At 49.2% G+C, this 15,563-nt stretch overlaps 1 protein-coding gene across 1 annotated transcript in view; it reads right to left on the bottom strand.

Moving 5' to 3' along the window:
• LOC116874222 (tubulin-specific chaperone cofactor E-like protein) overlaps positions 1–15,563 on the bottom strand; it is a 156,950-nt gene that overhangs the window by 45,826 nt on the left and 95,561 nt on the right. The window contains exons 11-15 of the mRNA XM_032868757.1: positions 15,124–15,411; positions 11,221–11,358; positions 10,712–10,877; positions 6,672–7,084; positions 613–1,183 (exon numbers count right to left, since the gene is read on the bottom strand). Coding sequence (XP_032724648.1) covers positions 613–1,183; positions 6,672–7,084; positions 10,712–10,877; positions 11,221–11,358; positions 15,124–15,411 — 1,576 coding nt within the window. The remainder of the gene's footprint in view (positions 1–612; positions 1,184–6,671; positions 7,085–10,711; positions 10,878–11,220; positions 11,359–15,123; positions 15,412–15,563) is intronic.

Here is a 15,563-nt window from a genome sequence, read left to right as displayed (position 1 = left end):
CATACTATTGGGGATTTTCCTAACCACTTAGCATTTCAGATAAAGGGATTTCTTTCCTGACGGTCTATGCTCCCTGGCCACAGCACTTTCCCAACCTGCACCAGGGGGCTGGAGGAAAGCTACAGAGCCAGAGACACAGAAACTAGAGGGATGGATGGTAGAGAAGAAAGAGCCACAAGACAAGTGCTGTTGGTTCCATTTGGGAGGTGAGTTGCTTCCCCCAAGGCTGGTTTTGATTACTCAGAGCAGGATCTGTGTTTACTCAATGGCCACAAAGATTGCGGCCTCCACCTTGGAAAACCCCACCATCTTGCCTAACTCCGGGATAGCCATCCCTGGGACAGGGCCTTCCTGTGCCCACGCATTTCCTGCCATGTGATCCGTGTTCCCGGACCATGAGGCTCATCATTGGCTTCTCATTTCCTGGCTGTGGTATTGGGTGGGGAAAGTAAAGACCCTTTGACTGTTCATTCTTCCTAATGTCTGGTTATTTTCACCTCCCCTTCACTCTTGGGCCATTGGTCTTAATGAGATTTTTGATGGAGCCCAGAAACCCTCTCCCTGGCCCCCTACACCAGCATGGCCCTCCTTTTGGACAGGACTCCAGCTTACCACACCCCGTCTGGACTCGCCAGTCTCCGATCGGAATGCCAAGGGCTTGGCACACGAGTGCGTAGGCTTGGATGGCCTGACAGAGGAGCGTCCCGTTGTCCCTCACGCTACACAGGTCATACACACAGCTGTGCACAAAGGCCGTGGGGTCCACGACAGTGCCACACTCCCACAGGGGGCCATCCGTCTTGTTGAGGAAGCCACAGTAGTCGGGGCCAAAGAAGAGTGCTTCGGTGACAGCATCACACACAGTGCAGTTGTCCACGCAGCCCGAGTCACACTTCCAGTCGGCGTGGTAGACCCGCCAGCTCTCTCCGAGATCCAGTACGGACATGGCCGGCCTGCCGTCGGGGCGGAGGAAGTCATCTAGCGGGTTTTTATTGTAGTTCCCACAGAGCCCGCAGGTGGAGTTTATATAGGAGCCTGGGATGGAAATGGAGGCGTAGTGCTGGCCGTCAAAGGTCACTAAGAGCCCAAAATCCGTTTCCACGGCAGTAGACATGCCGCTCTGGTAGACTTTCACCGCCCCCAAGTCTAAGGTGACCGGCAAGGAAGTCACTAGGTCATTAACCTGCCAACAACAGTAATAGTAAAAGGCAGGTGAGCAGGTGCCATGGCAAGGGGTCCAGCTGAGGTTGGGAAAGGGAGGCAAAGCAACTCAGTGCTCCAGAGACAGCACCCCCCCCAGACTGCCTGGGGTTCCCGTAAGCTTGCCTTCCATGAAGGCCGAGGCCTGGGGGAACCCTCAAAGGCCGGGTGGCATGGGCCAGCGGAGCACAGTCCACTGGACCCATAATAGACATGCATGGCCATCACCACTCGAGACTCCTCTGGGGACCAGGTGGCTGTGAACCCTTCCTGGCTGGCTCTAGGGCTAGCTTCCAAACTTTTCATGAAAGACTACTTAGCTTGTCTTTCCTGTCCTCTAAATTTATTTCTTGAAGTCTCAGCTGAAGTCCCATATTTCCCATGACTGTGTCACTGCCCACAGCACTGTCTCTCCCCTCCTCCCCGCTGAAGTGTGGACCATAAACCAGTCCCCACACTTTAGCTTGGAAGCTGCCCTGGTGTTATTCTCTGAATGTTTCACTCTGTTACCTCCTGACGCCAGCGCTATGTCATGTAATCATTCAGCAACAACCAACAAATTTAAACGCCTGCTGGGTACCCAGCACTATGCAGGGCACTGAGAAATAAAGAACAAAGAAAATAATTGTCCCTGCCCCTCGCGGAGGTCTCAGTCTACTGCGGAAGAGAGATACAAATGGATATTTATAATATCCTATTTTAAATATGCATTCAGGGATCATGCAAAGGGAGAACAGTAAATGAGTCCTATTTTCAGCCTCAGGGGATCACACAAGACTTTCTGAAAGCAGTTCAACCTGCCCTGGGTCTTTAAAGATGAGCAGAAGTGGCCGAAGGCAGGGGGGAGGCAGGGAATTCCAGGACAAGAGCATAAAGGCAGAGGTTTAGAAACAGCTGTGTGAACGAGGGGGCATTCATGAGCGTGTTACTGGACTGCAGGGGGAAGGGGTGGCCAGGGATGAGCCTGGACACTCGGGCAATGTCCCTGGTCCCTTCATTCCACAGATGGCCATTTAGGCCTTTCTGCGTGTCGGGCTCTGTTCTAAGAGCAGGGGATTAGCAAGGAGTGAAATGGACACAAATCTCTGCCCCAAGGAACTTCTATTTTAGTTGAGGAGACCAAGAACAAACAAAAGAAATAAATAAAACAAACACTAAGAAAGTGCTAGGAAAGAGGTTTTCGACTTGAAATAGGACGGCCAGAGGAGGAGATGTTTGAGATGAGGAAGCAAGCCGCACTGTTTTCTGGCATGAGGGTGGATCCCACAGAGGTGACAGCCAAGCCCTAAGGTGGCGTGTGCCTGGGTGCTCCCGGGACCTCAAGGGGCTGGCATGGCTGGGGCAGGGACAGCAAGGAGAGGGCGGTGGTGGATGATACCAGAGAGATAATAGCAGCCAGAACAGGGAGACCTTTGTCGGCCATTGTGAAGATGTTGGCCTTGACGCTGGGCAAGATGGGGAGCCAAGAGGCTGTCCAGAGCAAAAGAATGACATGATCTGACTTCCATTTTAGAAGAATTCCTCTGGCCTCCGCACTGGGAATAGACCTTAGAGGGCCCTTCAAGCCATGTTTTAAAACAAGACAAATTCCACAAAATAAAAAATAAATAAATAAAACAACTTGGATTTCTATTCTGCAGAGAAGGCCCCGAAACGTTTTAAGTAAGGGAATGGCACAGTCAGATTTGCGTGTCAGAAAGCCCGCTCTGGCCAGCGTGTCAAGATTAGGAGCAGAAAACCAGACAGGGAACGGACGCAAAAGTCCGGGGGAATGAAGCAGGAGGGCCTGAACTCTGTGCAGACATGCGAGGGTGGGACAAGCTCATGGAGAGTCCACTCTGCAGGACCTGGTGGTTTTTGCAGCAGGGAGCGAGAAGTGGGGGAAGAGTTGAGAGTGTGTCCCACATGTGTGGCTCACATGAGTTGGTGGCTTGAGAAGCCTCCAACAGAGAGAGCTCACTTTCTGCTTTTTTTACATGTACCAGGCCTAGCACTGGTAGACATCACATCTGTGTCCGGGATGGAATGGTTAGCCTAGCCCAGTCCTCGGCGGGACAGCCTATAAGTACATAGTCAATGCACCGGACCCATACTGATTTCAGGCACCCAGGAAGGACAAGGGTCTTCACAGCCACCATTGTGCTCCTTCCTGAGTTTTCTAGGAAGTCAAGCAGTAGCCTATCCAAACATCATTCCTAAATTTACCCTGGTGGGTGCCGTGTGCAATTGCCTGTCTCTAGAGATGAGTAGGACTAAATGGGGGAGGGGACAAAAAAGCAGGCTTAAGAATAAGCCACCCTACAGAGAGCAGCAAGTGGAAAGAAAGACCTAGAAATTGACTGATCCACCTTTATCTCCCAGGCAGCAGGTCAGCCAACACGCACGATTATAAGGAAGGTCCACTTGCAAGAGCACTGGATGACTTTTATGTACTATACATGCTGAGATGGAAATGAAATCTTCCCTAAGGCCGATATAATTATAAATCCCAAATGTGCCCATTGCCGAGCGCCCTCCTCCACTCTCACTCAAGCTCCTGCTCACCAAGGCAGTCTTCTCTATCATGAAGCAGGAGCCACGGGGTGGGCCATCTCTGGATATTGCAATAGTCCCCTCCTTCCCCTGGTTTCTCTTCGTCAGATCTTGTCCCTCCTAGACTGGCTTAAGCCCTAGGCTGACCACAGTTCATACCTTCCTTCCTGGCATAAGTGTTCAGTGCACTCCCATTCACTCCTACATGAAACACAGATTAGAGAGTCACTGTTTGTCCCCCACAGTGCTCAGAGGAGCAGCTCCTGGGTGATTTCCTCCTTCATTCCTCCAATCCCGGCTCTCAACTCTCGACTAGCCCGCAGGAGATGAACCTCACCTCTTAGCCTCCCTTCTTCTCCCTGTATTCAGGTCATTTCCTCTTTGACAGGATGTTGGTGGGGAAAGAGAAGTAGAGTCATAGAAGCGTACGGTCTTAGAACTAAAAGGGATTTTGGTGGCAATGGTAGTAAGGGAACCTCCATGCATAATGTGCCTACTGCTTGCCAGGCTTTGTACTAGATCTCCCGCATGTGGCTGTTCTTTGCATCCTCACGACAAACTTAGAAGGATTTTAGCTTCTTCCCCTTTTGCAGATGTGGAAATTGAGGTTCGGGGCTTGAAGACTGGTAGGTGACAGGGCCAGACTCTCACCAGCTGGGCTCTGAAGTGACTGCTCTCTGCTGGCTAGGTCCCAGGGCTGGGTAGAGGTAGCTAAGTCCAAAGACAGCTCTTGATCCGGCCTCCTAGACACTATCACCCCATTGTACAGATGGAGAAAGTGACCCTCAAAGCACACTCAGCTGGCGGTGTTGGCACAGGGACTGAGCAGCTCTGACTCCAGGGTCTGCCTGCTATCTAGCCTTGATGGTCTTTTCATTACAGCATCCTAAACTACTTGGGTTTTTTGGGGGGAGAAATAGGAAAACTGAGAAGCATTAGCTAGGAGACATTTATTATATATGGATTTTAGCTGGCTGTCTTTGGCCCCCACGAGCATATAGAATCCTAAATTGCTTGTTTTGTTATTTGAGACCAATCCAAAGAGGGGAAATTCACATACAGAAATCAGTCCCCAGCTTAAGGAGAAAGGTGCTCTGTACTTTGAAAGAATGGATCTTACTGGCCATTCCCAGCCTGGTGTGTCTGGGGAAGTGTGTCTGGGGACGTCAGCTGCCTCACAGATGTTTCCTTCTTGCTTCCCATCCCTCTCCATGCCTGTCCCTACTTCACCCGGGGTGGGGGCTCCGCCGGCCACGGAGCCGCCCTCCCAGCAGAGCAAGTGCATCCAGAGAAACTTGGAAGCCATTCGGCAAAAGGAAAAGGAAGACATTGTTAGCTCGCAGTTAGAGTCGCATAACCTTTTCTTTCTGAAACATTTACATTCATATCCACATCTCCCTGTCGCTACAGAAAATTGAGGAATCCATGCCCTACGCTTGGACGATGGAATAGAGCCCCACAAAATTAGAAGAGCTGCTGAGCCTGAAAGAGATGGCAGTGCCCCTTTCCTTCTGAAAAAGAGTCTGACTGTGAGTGAAAAAGAATTTTAATCAAAATGGAAAATAGAAATAAAGCATAAAGCTTTTTTCCTCACCTACAGATACCGTACACATCATCCCCAGAATTCAGGCAAGCAGGGGAATGCTGGAGAACGTTTTTCTAGCTTGAAATAGTAGCATCTGCCTACAAGGATAAGTATCGAGCTCAACAGCATGATAGAAATTTGAAAGGGAGAAACTCCAAACTTCTCGTACCTTGATTTGATATGCAGAGCTGCCCCTAGAGCGACTAACCAAAGAACAAGCAAATTGGCATTGCAGCCACAGTAAAAGCTCACTTTTCTAATTATGCCCATGATAAGCAGTGCGGATCTACAACGGGCAGAGCCGGGAAAAGTGGAATTAGGTCCTTGGTCCTGCCTTTTGTTGGGCATGCTGTGTCAATTAAATCTATAACACAGATTTTAAAAAAGAAACAAATCCCTGCCTTGGCTCCAGTTCCGGTTTGTAATCTCTGTAATGACCTCCATGCCTGGGGATTAAGGACTACACGGGGGTGAAGCCATCAACCCCTTGTGGTCTTGGCTATTATCGCTGGAATAAATACATGGTTGCAACAAGGTTGGCATGAACATTATGAAAATTGGGGCCTCCACAAATTGAGTAATTGCTAGTGGCTTTTTGCTTTCCCTCCTTTATGGATGCCCCTGCTTGAAATCCAGGTGGACAGGGACAGGAATCATTTGCATCTGCTAAACAGACCAGCGGAGACCCACTTTCTTCGCTCTTATTCCAGGCAGGAGTGGGGATCCTGCGAGAGGGTGTTTGGACAAAGCTTTCCCTGGTCCCCTGCCTCCGCCTCACCAAGCCCAATCCTGGTGCCTGCACATGCCTCTAGAAACACCAATCGATTTGGAGATTTCTCTAACAAGGAAGCAGCAGCTCTTAGGCAAACAGGATGGGGGATGGGTGAGGATTGTTAATGAGTTACGAGTGTGTACTCCATTTTTGTACCATCTCCTAGGCATGACCCTCTGGCCACCACTATTGCAAGTCAGGTCCATGAGAAATGAGCTTACCTCTCTTCCCTGTTACTTATGAGCTCGGACATGTGTGCATTTGTGTGTGTGTGAGAGAGAGAAAGTGTGTGTGAGCGTGTGTGTCTGTGTACACCTATGTTTACCAGGTAACTAGGAATACGAATGTACTTTAAGTTATAGAGCAGAGAGGCATATCAAGGAGACAGCTTGTGTTGGCTCTTGTACAAATAAAATTTAGCCTTGTAAAAAAGTTTTACAAGATATTTGCAAGGAAAGAAGAGCCATGCATCTCTTTGGAAAACATATCACCCAGCAGAACCAGCAGATCTGAGAAAGTCTTCCCCAAGCTGAAGAATCTCCAGCTTCTCCAACTTCCCAGGAAGGATGGAGAGGGTCTCACCTTGACTTTTCCATAGCTTCCTTTGGGGATGAGAATTTTGTAGCCGTTGACCTCCACAGAGAGCTCCTTCACCCAGGAGACCGCTGAGCCCCCGCGGTGTTCATTCTTGGCCTCCACGCTGAAGAAGGGGAGGCTGGAAGTCTGCAAACACTGTCGGGCCAACAGGTAGGCACAGGAGCCTTGGAAGTGGAAGAGGAAGCCATCAAAAGTGTGGTAGTGTGGCTCGCCGAACACCACGCACGTGCTGGTCTCCACGGGGCTGCAGTAGAAGAATTTGCCTTTGGGCTCGCACACCTCATAGGGGCTGCAGGAGGCCTCCTGGCAGTAGATCTCGTTGTTGAAATCCAGGCAGCGGCACTTGATGGTACAGTTCAGGTCATCCCAAAACACCTCCCCTCGCCGAAGGAACTGTCCTGGGGAAGAATGACATTAGAGCCAACATTGATGGAGCACTTACCCTCCGTGCCAGGCATGGGGCTGATGCCTTCCCTGCACTCTACCACATAACCCACACGAGAACCCTATTTGGCAGGTGTTATCCACCGTGCTTGACAGAAGAGGGGACTGAGCTTCAGGGCACTCAGGCACTCAGGGGAGAAGCCACGTTCCAGGCCAAGGCTGTGGGCATCCAGTCTACCTTGTGGCACCATCGTCTCCATGGCTGGTGAGCACACGCTCATTCAAGGAAAGATACGTTGCCTTAATCCATGGCAAAGGCTATGACCCACAGAGGTCATATCCTTCCCTCCAGGAATGCGAGGAAGGTTATTCCAGAAACAGACCCAGCGCACCCTGGTAACTTAGCAACACCGTTGCTTCATGTGCTAATTTGTTGACTCGTTCACTCACCCATTCGCTTAGCAAACATTTTTGGGGGGCTCTGTGTGTACCAGAAGAGATCAATAAGCATGAATCAGGAGTCAGACACGCAAGTGTAAATCCCAGGCTCCCTGGGAGGATTCTGGAAAGGGCTGCACTCTGACTTCAAGGGCTCGTGAATCCTTCAGACGCTGCTTATACAGTTGTCTTCTCTCTCCCCCCAGGCCCTGTCCAAATCTAGTGCTTCTCTGTCTTTATCCATGGGGTAGAACTTCTGGACAGAATCTAGGTCAGGAGGAGAATGGAGTCGGGGCCGAGGGGTGTGCTGATTTAAAATTATTTACTACTATTTATTTGATAGACAATCCATCTTTAAGACCTTTTCTCTAAATAAATGATCTCCCCCCACCGAAAATGTCAAACTTTGCCTGTTGTTCGTATCAACCCTCAACGGAAATAGAAGTGTCTCTGGGCTGGGGCCTGTGATCTTGTCCTTGGTTTGATGTCAGAGCCAAGAGACCTGGAAAGTGGTCATAACTCTGCCATCAGCTTCCGAGACTCCTGGCTTGCTTCCATCTGCCTCAGGTTTCCAACCTGTAGAATGTGGGCAGTGCTATTTTCTCATCCCTGTCCCACAGGGAGCAGCGAGGCTCTCCCAAGGCGGCACATGTTGAGAGAGGGAAAAGCAGTGGTAAATTGAGGATGCCGGGAAAGGGACGTATCGAAGGCACAGCATTAAGAAACGTAAATAATATTACACATCAGGAGTTCACCATAGCTCGAAACTGTGGCTTGGGAAGACGTCTCACGTTCTTTTATAAAACTGAAAATTTAGTGAAAAGCATGGCCTGCAAGATTAAGCCAAGCGGAAGGCATTGGGTGTCTCGGGAACAGGCCGTTCTGTGTCTGTACAGCAGCAATGGTGATGTCTCCACAGGCAATTATGTTTTGTACCTGTTGAAAATAGAGCCCAAATATGGGATAATAGATCTTTCCACATTCCCAGGAGGCCATATGCATCAGCCCTGAAGATAGGCCCCGAACCTCAGTGCTCTTTGGCACGGGTCCAGGCTTCAGACATTTGAACAACCTCCACTAAGTATGATTTCCAGTCTCTGCTTTTGCAGGCTTCCAATAAATGAGAGGAAAATGCCTTTGAATAGAGGAGGTTCGGACCAAAAGGTAGACTCTCTGAGATAATTTTGTTTGCAAAATGATGCTACAATAAAGCAGCTCGATGCAAATTTTCCCCGGCTATCGCCCAGGCCAAACCCAACCCTCATCAGATTGATATATGTCTGGTGGTGCATGAGAACGCACGGCAGTCTGCAGAAGGATATTGAATTTGTCCTGTATGTGAAACCCAAACCCATAACTCAGTGGGGGAAAGAATGAAGTCAAAGTGGAGACTCTACACGGCTGAAGTCTGGCCAGCTCTCCAGCGCTCCAACTCCACAAGCCGATGTTTTCTATGATCCCAGCATTTCGTTCCCAGGACTCAGGCAAGAGGCTGTCACTGGGCGCTTAGGCTGCATGGCCATGGCCAGTCAGCTCTGTGATGCTTGGACCCAGGGGTGGAAGCATTGGGTAGGTCCCTAGTCCAGGCCATAAAGGGGAGAGAGATAATGTGGTAATTGGTTTGGTATCTCTTGCAGACCTTAAGGGAAGCTGTCTTTACCTTTTGTAAGGGAGGAGGGCACCATCTCTGAAAGATGGGTGAGTTTTAGAGCTAAGATCTTTCCCATCCAGCTTCATAATGGCTTGGGTTCAAAACATTTATTTATTCTTCAGAACTTGGAGGACTTGGACGGAGTCCACAGAGACAAGGATGCCCAGGCAGGGCCATCTGTACAGATGACCTTTCATTAGAGCCGAAATCCAGAGGTTTGATATGCCTGACTGCAATGCAGGGAATGGGGCCGAGGGTGTGGGCATTTCAGGCCCGGGGAACGTGGTTTCCTGTGTATTATACTGACTGAAGCTGAGTCAAAAGAGAAAACCGAGGCTTCCCAGAGCTGCTGAGACATGTGGGTCCCCAGACCATGCTTCCTATTGGACGGGACAGGAGATCTGCTAAGATCTGCATCTCCCAACCCAAAACTTTCTTAAACATCTACAGACATTGTCTCCAGGGTCTTCCTCCATGCTTCCGCAGCCCCCGCCCCTCGCACCCACCCCAATATATCCTATATTGTGTCATCATTGTTTCCGTGGCTGTCTTGTCCACCACAGCCGTGCCATGGGAGCCAGAGCTCCTTCATCTCCAGCACCTAGCGGAGTGGCCAGTGCCTTGTCGGGGCTTTCAAATGTCCTTTGGGAAGAAGCAGTGGCTGGCTGGCTCAAGGGACAGATGAGTAGACGGTTAGGTGGATAGATGGACAGCTAGATGGAGGATGTCCTAGTTCTAGGTGCCATAGCCTCCACTCCGGGAGCAGAAATACCAACAGAAACACGGTTTCCTCAACACTTTCAGACATGTAAGCAGCAGGAATCTATAAGCCAGAATGTTCTTCGGAGAGTCATGGGCTGTTTTGCACATGCAAAGAGGCTTTGTTAGCTCAGAGAAGGCCCCCAACTTTGGATGTTAATGTAAAGAAAACTTGGGAAGGCTCTACTACTGCTTGATCACACAAACCCAACACCAGCTTTGATTGTCCCCAAATTCCTGCATGTTTTGCTGCTGCAGAGAGAGTTCAGGAGAGGATGGCACTCTCCCCCCCTTGCTTTCTAATCATACTAGGAAGCGCTGATTTGCTCTCGTGGAGCCTTGGCAGTGTTCCGAGCTCGCCCACTCCTGCGGATCTACAAAGTGCAGATGGCAGAACAGGAGTAAAGAGGGGAAGAAAAATGGAAAGGGGTGGGGGGGAAATGGCAACAACAACAACAACAACAAAAATAATGTTAAACAGGAGGGCTCCCTTCTGTCCCTCTGGCTGAGCAATCACTCAAGAGCCATGTCCACGTTGGAGTTGTTTTGAAGAAGCAGCTCTGTTCGCACCCCAGGCAAGGACTACAGAAAACGCCATGGAGCCAATGCCGGGTTTCAGCTCCTGGTGTGATGAACGTGCATGCTAAAATTACCTTGATCTCCATTACCCAGCTGAGAGATGTCAAAAGAGGAAGGCATCGGCAATGAGCCCGCCCCCGTGGCTTAAAAGGCTGCCTGTCAATCTACACTAAGCAAACCCTACTCTTGCATGGAGAAGAGGAAGAGCCTTTACCTCTGGAGGTGCAGCCATTGGCTGGGTCAATTTCCTTCCCATCTACTTTAAATGCCCAGCGGCCTGGTACATTGACGTTCGTGGTCTCTTGGATATTCACAATATCAGGAGTTCTTGACCCCGGGAGGCTGAAGAAATTGGTGAGGTTTCCACCATTGAATCCTGCCTAGAGCACAAAAGGAAGACGAGACTTGAACACAAACAGCATTCTTGTTGGTTAAGTGGCCTCAGCACTTGCAGCATCTGGCACCCTGAAATCAGGAGACCCCTTCTCCTGGAGTCCCCGGAGCCACCATTCCAGGTGAGAAAGGCTTGCCTCATTCGTGCCATACCCCGATGAAGATATCAAAGATGGGCAAGATTAGCCTCGCCCTCCACCTGCAAAACCAGACACACTCCTCTAGCTCAAAGCTACAGGAGCTTGCCGGATTCCCTCGAGGAGGCTGAGCAGCATAAGCAGAGAGCAGAGCTTTGGAAACAAGATGGAGATGAAATGGAGAGCCACCAACCTGTGCCATCACACCCCCAAGGCCGGTCAGGGGGTCGCCGCCGCTCGCCGTCCCGGTGGTCCAGTTGATTTCATAGTAATTGAACAGCGTGAATGTATAGGATCCATCAGACACTAGGACGGCCTGGAAGGTGTTCACCTACGGGATGGGTGGGAATGGATGGTCTCATGACTTCCCTCCCCAGGAGCTCCTCTCCCCAGCCCCCTTTCCCCTGCACCCTTCCCACCCCCAAGCAGCTTGTTGCTGCTCCAATGTTAGTCCTCAGGCCCTGCCTCTCCTCTGAATTTGTTCTCACCCCCACTGCGGGAAGCAAGACGTGTGGGAGCAAGCACCTGAAAGAGAAATTGCCTGAGAAGAACCCAAAGGCTGACTCAGCGCCCCTCTTAACAGCTCTGATTCAAACCCGACAGCAAAGTCAGAGGCCCGCCTCAGCTTGTGATAATGCGTGAGCACCTATAGATGGCAGCATGAGAATAAACTACAGGAGGTGGTCCAGGCAGGGGAATGGCTGAGCGGACACCTGTTCCTAGAGCAGGGGACGTGGGGAGACAGGGAGGAGAGCCACCAAATGCTCGGCCCTGTGACTAAGGCCAAGGTCTGCACTGTGTTCCCTCACTTACTAGAAGACACCACAAATCCTGGAGCGATGTCTCCCATTTTTAAAATGAAAGTTGGAAAATGATTTTTAAAAAGCTCTACCTGGTGGAGAGACCGCTCTTCTCACTGAGTACTTCTGTATCACTTTGTGTCTGAAAAATTCTCAGCACCCATCTGCACCTCAGCCCAAGGCTAAGGCGGGCGATATTGTGGCCCTTTCCCATCTGAGAGCTTAGAAACAAAGGGCTAAGGGAAATGAATTGCTGGAAATTTCACAAGGACCCGGCAGCAGAAAATGCGATTCAAGCTGGAGCCCGCAGTCTCTCTCTCCATGCGCTGTCATTATGCGCTGTCTTCATTTTAACCTTCTTAGGATAGAGACGTTATAGGACTCCAAAAAACCTTCGCACGTGGTGTTCTGAAACAAGCTGTAGCAAACTCTGTCCTTTACTACTTCCTTTTGTTAATCCGTACCCCTTGACACTGGTTTTCAGGCAGTGTAAATAAAAGCAGAGTTAAAGGAGAGGCTGCTTTGACCTTTTCCATTGAAGTCTTGCTCTTTTCCCAGCTGCCTGATGCCATCCTGGTTAATATTCCATCAGACACAGAGGGACACCCAAATCCTTATCCTGTGTAATCAGACTGGGGTAGAGGATCTTGGAGCCCCAGATCTCCCATCCTAGACGGTCACGGGGAGGGAGACGAGGATCAAGGAAAGAAAAGCCCTTTTTATAAATGAGAACTCTCTCTTCGGGCTCTGTGCTAGCCATGGCTGATGGTGTTTATGATAGAGCCCTGCAGGGAAAGGCCTCCATTCTTTGGCCCAGCTCAACAAAAGAGTTAAGTGGGGCGCAGAGATGTGTGAGCAGTGAGCTCAAGATGGCTCCAAGATCCCCGCAGGGTCAGGTTCTGGAATCAGGCATCAAGTCTAGGTCATACAAGGTTAAAGGGCAACCCTGCTCCAGACCAGGATTTTTCCCTCAGGAAGTAAATCCCTTCTCCTAAAATAAAGTTGGAAAGATCTCTGGCCCAAGTGGCTCTTGGGAACAACCCGGAACTGACCTCAAAAACCAAACAACTACCCTAAGAATACTATAAGGGCTGGCTCACCGAACGCTCTCACACACCCTACACATACATATCTCTTCAACATTCCCTCTAAGACTCCTCCAGATCCATTTTTGGACAGAAGGGAGAGGGTGGGGGGGATGGGTGTTAAGGAGGGCAGGTGTGGTGATGAACACTGGGTGTTATGTGCGACTAATGAATCGTTGAGCACTCCATCAGAAACTGGTGATGTACTATGTGCTGGTTCACTGGACATAGCAAAAAATTAATTATTTTTTAAAAAAGAAATTGCATTTTCATTTCTTGAAAAGCCCCTTTGTACTTTGAAGGACTTAACGTTGATGCCTGGAGGAGCCACGTCAGGAACTGGGAGTTAGAGGACATTAGTTTGAACCTCGCTTGGCCTCCTGTGAAGTTCAAATCTCTTTGCTTGCCCCTTGGGCGAGTCACTTAACTTCTTGGGGCTATTCCCTGACCTTGCAGGCAGAAAGAGTTCCATTTATTACACAACAACCTTGTGGGATGGTACACACAATGGCCTATCACCACGCTGGGCTCCCAATAAGCCCTCAATAAATACTAGCTTTCCTTCCCTAAAGTAAACATGTCCCCATCCCTCTGCCTTGTTCTTGGGCTTCCGTGACACCCTCCACCTCTAAGAGACTTCTCATGCCAAGTGCTTAGTTGGCCCGATGATGTGTGTTCCTACAGAAGAGGGAAGTCCTGGGGTGACGGGAGCTGGGAGAGGAGTCCATTTCAAAGATAGGGATGGATGGACACATGCTGTCTTTTCTCCAAGGAGCCCAAAACACTTAGATGCTACCTCATTCATCCTCATTGAAAGAGTTTTTACCTAGCCCAGAAACCTACTCCAAAGTACAAAGCAGAGGTATCTAAATTATCTTGCCATTTTTATGGCCAATGGAAGTTTTTTTGAAAATATGGTGGTCAGCATTTGATGGGCATTTGTTCTCCTTCTTTTTTTCCCCCACTGACACTAAAATTTATCGATCGCTGGCATCCTGCATTTTAACGCTATAAGGGATGAGGTTTAAAGGACATAAAACATCACCCGAGGAGTCGTTAGCAATCCATAACATGACAGAGGGAAATGTATGCTTCTTGAGAGGTTATTTCTAGCCAACGCATCCACTGGTTAAACTTGTGTCTTTCTGTTCTCCAGAACCATTTAGTGGTAAAGTGTACCTTCATGGTCGGGTCAGAAGTCGATAACGTACAATGTACTCCTCAAGGGGCAGCCAGGGATGGCCAGCCCCACGTTTGTCCCCCTCTGTCTCTAGCTCGGTAGTTTCTATCCCATCCCTAAACAACTGACTCTTTGCCAAAGAAATCGGAAAACAGGTGGGATTGGAAATCATGCTAAGAAAGCAGAGGGCAGATTTTTTTAGTGTCTTTGCTTATTGGAAATTATACAGTTGGAGACGCGTCTGCGACTTCAAAAGTCTCCACTGCCAAAGTCACCCAAACTAGCCACAGGCTTTCGTGAAAAACTGTGTTCTGTCCCTTTATGTAGAAAGTTGATTATCTCTGCGATAATGCCAGTGATAATCTTTCTTATTTGACTTTTATTTGACTGCTCATTTGGGATTTCAGAGCAGATGTTGAAACTTTATTCATGAAACGCTTTAACTGCCCACTTCAATTAGCATCAAATATGAATAATTCCAGACCTGGTCACAATTTTAAAAAAAAGGTCATAACGTAATAAAATGAGCCAGGCCATTTATATCCAAAGCCAGTCCCTTATTTTCCTTTTCCTACAAGGTTTTGTGAAAAAGGGGGGAAAAAAAAAAGAACAGGGGAGGGGGAAGGAAATTAGCTGATAGAGAGAAGCATTTGTGCCTCTGGCAAGAAAAAAGGATCTTTGGGTTCCTGATGGGTCCCTGATCATGTGGCCTGGCTGAGGTTACAGGGCCTCAATCAATTTTCTGCAAAATCGGAATACTACTTCCTGCAAGGAAATTGTGGAGGGGCTCTTTGTAGACATTCGTAATGATTAGTGATAGGGATGACATGTCGGAGATATCACAGCTGACTGGCCTGGTTGGGTATGATGTCTCCCTCTGTTTCCTGGAAAGTGGGTGGCAAGACTCATTAGTTTAACTCAAGAAACTGACATTCCTCAGCTCTAACAATTAGACTCCGTCACAGTGGTGAAGAGGGACAAGAATTAGATGTCAGGATATGAAGCAGAAAACAGAAAATGTGAATTATTACAGGTGTGGTGCTGCTCCCTCCATAAAATGTGACTTCCTCCCACGTCACGATGAAAACCCAAGTGGCAGAGAAGGTGGCCATGTCTTTGAAGTACTTCCTGATGTCCTTGGTGGCTCTTTTCAAGATGACAGGGTCCATGGTCTCTCTGTAATAGATCTCGCCTCGAATTCCATTGTGAACATCGGCCCAAAAGGGAGCAATGAAGGCCCTCCCATCCGTCAGGGGGAAGGATTCTGGCGTGAACTGACTCACTAACACATTGAAGGAAACTACTCCGTTGTTATTCACCTGCAAAAATAAGACAGGGTCGGTACAGTGCCTCCGAAAGTGTGACAATTCAGAGTCACAAACCAAGACAGACGTTCGCCCAATCACATGAATGAAAACAACTTTTAAAATTACTGAATCAGAACCCCCAAACACCAGCTTCCCCCACTCCA

This window comes from Lontra canadensis, unplaced genomic scaffold (assembly GCF_010015895.1).
Source record: "Lontra canadensis isolate GAN:19392208 unplaced genomic scaffold, GSC_riverotter_1.0 scaffold36, whole genome shotgun sequence".
Classification (NCBI taxonomy): Eukaryota; Metazoa; Chordata; class Mammalia; order Carnivora; family Mustelidae; genus Lontra; species Lontra canadensis.
Note: the sequence above shows the minus strand (reverse complement) of the source record. Positions and strands in the feature narration are given on the sequence as shown.